This window comes from Chrysochloris asiatica, unplaced genomic scaffold, assembly GCF_000296735.1.
Source record: "Chrysochloris asiatica unplaced genomic scaffold, ChrAsi1.0 scaffold00155, whole genome shotgun sequence".
NCBI classification, from domain to species: domain Eukaryota; kingdom Metazoa; phylum Chordata; class Mammalia; order Afrosoricida; family Chrysochloridae; genus Chrysochloris; species Chrysochloris asiatica.
The window spans coordinates 7,519,341-7,526,074 of record NW_006408673.1 but is presented as its reverse complement, the minus strand read 5'-3'; the positions used below and the strand labels follow the sequence as shown (position 1 = coordinate 7,526,074).

The 6,734-nt window shown below is 37.3% G+C and overlaps 1 protein-coding gene across 1 annotated transcript in view; it reads right to left on the bottom strand.

Annotated features, from left to right (window-relative positions):
- FAM160A1 (family with sequence similarity 160, member A1) overlaps nucleotides 1-3,979 on the bottom strand; it is a 234,748-nt gene extending 230,769 nt beyond the window's left edge. Inside the window, exon 1 of the mRNA XM_006870881.1 lies at nucleotides 3,737-3,979. Coding sequence (XP_006870943.1) covers nucleotides 3,737-3,841 — 105 coding nt within the window. The 5' untranslated portion in view covers nucleotides 3,842-3,979. The remainder of the gene's footprint in view (nucleotides 1-3,736) is intronic.
- Nucleotides 3,980-6,734: the final 2,755 nt, after the last annotated feature.

Here is a 6,734-nt window from a genome sequence, read left to right as displayed (position 1 = left end):
AGTCTTCTTCACTTTCAGCAAGCAAGGTTGTATCATCTGCATAGTAAACCATGTGGTTGTCAGATTCAAAATGGCCAATACAAGTCCATTTCAGCTCACTAATGGCTAAGATATCGATGTTTATGCATTCCATTTCATTTTTGACAACTTCCAATTTTCCTAGATTCATACTTCATACATTCCATCTTCTGATTATTAATGGATGTTTACAGCTGTTTCTCTTCATTTTGAGTTGTGCCCATCAGCAAATGAAGGTTCCCGCAGACTTTACTCCCACGCGCTTTACTCCATTCACATCATCACAGTCAAATCTACTTTGAGGAAGTAGCTCTTCCCCAGTGGCATTTTGAGTGCCTTCCAACCTGAGGGGCTCATTTTCCTGTACTATATCTGACAGTGTGTCTCTGCTATTCATAAGGTTTTCAGTGACTAAATATTCTTAAGTAGTTCGTCACTCCTTTCTAGTCTGTCTTCCTCTGGAAGCTCATCTGAAACATATCCACAATGGGTGACCCCTGGAATTTAAAATACCTATGGCATAGCTTCCAGGATCACAGCAACTCACAAGCCACCACAGTACGACAAACTGACAGATAAGTGGTGGACAGTCTACATTAGAGGTTACTTTTTGCTTTGTACCATCTTACAGGTTTTGATTAATGCATTATGTTACGTATCCATCATTATGTTATCATAGAGACTGTTGCAGTGTCCTACAAATGCTATGCTTTGTACTATTATCTCACTCTATCCAAATCTCTGGAAACTTGGTGTTTTCATTGTTCCTATAGTTTTTGGGTTTTTTTTTTTTTTCTTTCTAGGATGTCATAGAGTCTGAAGTTTTGCTTAACTGTCTTCTTTTACTTAGCAATAGGCATTTAAGGCTTTTCTATGTCTCTTTGTGACGTGACAACTCTTATTTTTGCCTGCCTGAAAATACTGTAATGATGTTCAATAGTTTCTTTATCCACTTATGTGAAATAAATCTGGTTGCTTACAGCTTTTGGTGATTATAAATAAAACTACTATAAACATGACCAATAAAAAAAGTTCAGCCTAACAAGGCAAGAGACTTGTCCAAAGTTAAAGAATGTCTGAACTAGCAAAAAGACCCAGAGAGTATTTACATTTGACAAAAGAAAGTTTTAAATGACCAGACATCACCTTCTTCTGGCAACTCAAAAAATGTTTCTGTGTGTTCTGCCTGGTTCTAAGTATCTGCTGTAAAGGAAGGATGGAACTCTCCAGGTAACCTAAAATATCTGATAATGCTAAAGCCATTCATATTGTCTACGGAAATTTATAGTATAACTCTGGGACCAAAATTGACACATATCCAAATACTGAAAAATGGGACACTCTAGCAGTCCTTCAACAGTGTTGAAAAAAGCTTGCCCAGGACTGAATTTGACAGGGTAGATAACCTATCTACATATGAGTAGGCTTCAAAAAGTTCGTGGAAATTTTCCAGTATCTTTCAATACCTTTTTTCCATGAACTTTTTTTTATATATATAATCAAGAGGTTAATGATTTATCTTGTCTTTGAAGGGTGTTACAAAATACTAAATAGATCACATCACAGTTACGCTAGCAGAAATAATTACAATCAGAAGGGACTATACATATATAAAATGGAAAATGGGAGACGTGGAGCAAAAGAATGCATATTAGAATGACACACTATCAGTCAAGCAAAATGACAGGACTGAAAATGATCACAATTCAAAATATGTGATATCAGTTAAAAAAAAAGAACACACAAAATAGAAACTTTTAAAAGATTAAAAAGGACAGAAAGAGGCCCTCTACAATATTTTTCCTTTACCCAGTGGACTATCGGGCATACCCTTTGGGGATCACCCTGCCACTGGAAGCAGTGCTTCAAAATACCTTAGAAAAGTACCAGACAAAAGGTAATTGCTCTAGTTACCTGGAAAACTCCTGAATGACTTTCTTCATACATTGTTAAATCAGATATGCCCTCAGTGTCCAGAACAAGCCATTAGGATTCTAACTAGGAAAAGTGAGAGGAATGGGAAATGCACAACATATCTTGGAAACTACATAGTGTAAAGGACCCAGAAGCAGAACTGATTTTGTTCTGTTTTGATTCAAATTATGTCCTTTATAATTGTAATTTACAGGCTCAATGCTTTACCCCATGTTCTATTTCCAGCCACAGGAAGGGGCTGGGTAGTCATTAAGAAAGTGTCACATAAATAGCCACTTACCAGCTCACCTGGGGCGTGCAATGCCAGACAAGTAGTAAAGAATGTCAATTTTAGTCATTAAACTACTTGTAAACTCCCTGAAGAAAGGGGTGGCCTGGTAAAATTTTGTGAACATTCAATCTTTAATTAGCTGCACAAGCAGATCAGAGAGAGTCACAGAGAAGGACAAACGAATAATCAAAACAACCATTGACAGTCAACTTTGTCATGGCGAAGATACATGAGAGGACTTCAAAAAGTTCATGGAAAAACTCCATTACCTTTTAATACCAGTTTCTTCACAAACTTTCTGAAGCCCCTTGGTATAGTCAGATACAGCCAAGCATCTTTTTTCCTTAAATTTACACAAGGATCAACAGCCCAAAAATGGTAGAGCATAGTGCTTTAATATATAAGTCCAGGGACCAAGCAAGGTTTAAGCAAATACATCTGTACAACCTGAAGCAAGTTATTAAACCTTTATAATTTTTCATACCTCATCTATAAAATAATTATTCTAACATTACCATCCTTATTTGTTTGTACGGTGAATTAAATGATACATAGCATTTGAAGTACTCAGCACAGTGCTTGGTAAACAGTGAATAAATGAAAATATTAGTATTATTAGAGTTAAAGGCAGCTGTGGAAATTAGCAAAGAGGAGGAAAGAGAGAAGGTGTGGTCATGGTCAAATATATTGTCTAGCAGTGGAAACAACACTGTAAAGCCAATAGCTGTGCTTCCAAGACTATCTCCTATATCCCCTAATTGCATTTGTGGGGAAAAAATGGGGGTTTTGTTCAGATACCTATTTTAAAAAGAAAAGAAAAAGTTGTTTTTCTCCCCACTGGAAAAAGCTTCTTGTCTCTTTGTGTTTCTGAAAGTCTAGTTACTTGTAACAGAGGTAGGGCATCATGGTTCTGTATGATCCAGGTCCCTAGGGCTACTGTGCTTGTTAATGTTTTGGATTTACTTGACTGAGCCAGGCTTCTCAGTGGTTTGGCAGTTGACCTATAGCTACCCACCATTATGTGATGTGACATGATAAACCAATAAGAGGATTGTTGTTGTTGAGTGCCCTTGAGTCTGTTCCTCCTCATAATGACCCTTAATCCCACCACCACCCTGATCCAATGTATGGAAAATTTCTAAGGGTGTGGCATACACTACCTTTTATCTTACAAGAGACAAAAGGAAAGAGCCCTAGTGCCATCACGATAGAAGAACCCAGGGGTGGAATGTATCCTCTGCACCTGGGATCCCTACACTATGAAGTTCCTAGGTCCAGAGAAAGACTGATGTCAAGGTGTATAGAGGTCTCCAAGGAATACCTGGGTTACAGATGCTGAAAGGAGACAACAAAAAATTCCCCACTGTGAATTTGGACGTCTAGCCTAAACTGTGAAAGAGAAAAATTTCTGGTTGTTAAAGTAAAATCCAATTTTGGGTTTTCTATTATAGCAGACCTAGATAACTAAGACAGCTACCAAGGCCAGCAGAGAAGATAGAACTTAAACCTTACCTGTGTCCAGTGGTTTTTAAATACAATCATGCATGTTTCTGGGTCAACTCCCTGCAGGCTCACAGCCTGCTGGAGTTTGCTTCCTGTGACAACTGATGACATCATAAACCTTCATAAATTAATGCTTCTAAGTCATATTTAGTTATCATGAGAATTAGTTAAGCAGTTGCTTGTTTTCAAGTATCACATTAGAGGAAAAACTTCTTTGCATTCCACTGTCACCTTCAGAAACCTGGAACGACAATAACAAATATATATATTCATATGTTGTTATACAGGGCAATGACTATTAAATTTAAATTAAAATTTCTTAAAATCCAACAAAAACAAAATATCTAAGAAGGCAGTTATTCCCTTCAATTTGTTAACAAAAATATAAAATAATGGCACTACAGAACTCATACATCGATTAAGAATTTTGGGGTTTATTCACTACCCCAAGTACCCCCCTCCCCCAGATTGTTATTTTAAATTACTCAAGTCAAGTTTTTAAAAGGATAAAAGCTAATATAAATACAAATCATGCAAAAAAGTGCTTCATAATACAGTAGTAATCCAATAAGAAATTATGTTTGTGGAATTTAAAAAATATTCAGCAACAAGAAAAGCATTAGTTAATGGTGACAGAAATACACAGCTTGATGCAACTTCAGGGAGTAACAGAATAGCACCCAGACTCTTTAATCCTATATTATTGATTTAAAAAAAAAAATCAATGACTGTCATAATAGAATTGAAAGCATTCTCAGTCATTTTGTCAAGGTTTCTAGCAACTCTGATAAATAACAGAATTACAAGTGACCTTGAAAAATCAGAGAGACATGATCCATCAAAAACAAGATACTACTTATTAGGTGTGAGTACAAGGCAACATACTTATAAATGAAAAATCAATTATGTGTAAAATATAAAGTCTGACTACAACAGAGCCAGTAAGGGGGGCAAAAAAAAAAGAGATACTACTTCTGTCATGGATTGAATTGTGGACCCAGAAATATGGGTCATGATTGGGTCATGATTCTCAATGGTTTGGCATTTTTGTAAAGATATAATCATCGCCCATGATGTGATATGATGTGATCAGCCAATCAGTTGTAAATGGATGCAACATCCTTACTCAGGTCACAGCCTTGACCCTGATCCAATGGAGTTTCCGTGGGGTGTAGTCTACAATACCGTTGATCTCAAGAAGTTGGAAGAAAAAAAAAAAAAAAAAGAAGTGAGCAGAGATGGGATCTCATTACCAACAAGAATGAGGAGCTGAGTGCATCCTTTGGAGCAATGACAATCTCCTAGACTCAGCGAGAGATTTATGCCAAGACACCTGGAGATCTCCAAGCAACACCTGGCCCAAAATGCTGAAAGAAGTCAAGGACATTCTCCCAGAGCCAAGAAAGAGAATGAAAGGTTTCCCCAAGAGGTGGCAATCTGAATTCAGACATGTAGACTCCTAAAGTGTGAGAGAATAAATTTCTGTTAAAGCCATCCACTTGTGCTATTTTTGTAATAGCGGCACTAGGTAACTAACACAAGATCATAGAGTCTGTGGAAAATATGATCATGTGGTGTGGTGCTAACAAAAGTAGTATGATAGAGGTATCATTTCATAGTTTGATCAGTAAATACCAGGATAGGGCAGAGTTCAAAAGTGATTTCTTAGTGTATAGACAAGAAAGCATTCAGAGAAAAGTAGTTATCTCAAAATTATCTTAGCAAAATAAAGTTCATGATGAAAGTCTGTAGACTTAGTGTACCAAAATTGAGATACGGAGAACAGAGTATTTTCAATTGAGTGCAAAAAGGGCATTACAAAATGGTCATTAACTATTCTCATTTTGTTGTTGTTACGTGCTATAGAGGCGGTTCTGACTCATAGCAACCTTATACACAACAGAATTAAACACTGCCCAGTCCTACACCATCCTCACAATTGTTAAGCTTGAACCCATCGAGCTGCTACTGCGCCAATCCAACTACTCTTTTTTGCTGACCTTCTACTTTACCAAGTATGATGCCCTTCTCTAGAGACTAGCATCTGACAATATGTCTGAAGTATGAGAGATGAAGTCTTGCCATCCTGACTTCTAAGGAGCATAATGGCTGTACTTCTTCCAACACAGGATTTTTTGTTCTTCTGGCAGTCAATGGTTTTCTTCTCTAACACCATAATTCAAATTCATCACTTCTTCTACAATCTTCCTTATTCATTGTCCAAAGCTCTCATGTATATGAGGTTACCAAAAATACCATGGCTAAGGTCTAGCGCACCTTAGTCCTTAAACTGACATCTTTGCTCTTGAATACTTTAAAGAGGTCTTGTACAACAGATTTGCCTAATGCAGTAAATCCTTTGATTTCCTGACTGCTGTTTGTTTCCATGAGTGATAGTGGATCAAAACAAAATTAAGTCTTTGACAACTTCAATCTTTTCTCCATTCATCATGATGCTATGTATTGGTCAAATGGTGATAATTTTTGTTTATGTTGAGGTGCAACTCATACTAAAAGATGTGGTCTTTGATCTTCATCAGTAAATATCTTCATCAGTAAGTCCTCTTCTCTGTCAGCAAGCAAAGGTTGTTATCATCTGTATATTGCAGGTTGTTAATGAATCTTCCTCCAATCCTGATGCCATATTCTTCTTCATATAATTCTGTTTCTCAGATTATTTGCTCAGAATACAGACTGAATAAGTATGGTGAAAGAATACAATCCTGGCACACACCTTTCCTGATTTTAACCCATTCAGTGTTCCCTTGTTGTCATGTGCCATCGAGTTGGAACCAACTCATAGCGACCCCACTCACAGCAGAACAAAACAATGTCCGATCCTGGGCCAACCTCACTACCACTGCCACACTTGACGCCATTAATGATGCCACCTGGCCGATCCATCTCGTTGTGGGTCTTCCTCTTTTTCTCTGACCCTCCATCTTACCCAGCATGACATCCTTCTCCAGCGACTGTTCCCTCCTGACAACATGTTCAAAGTATGAGA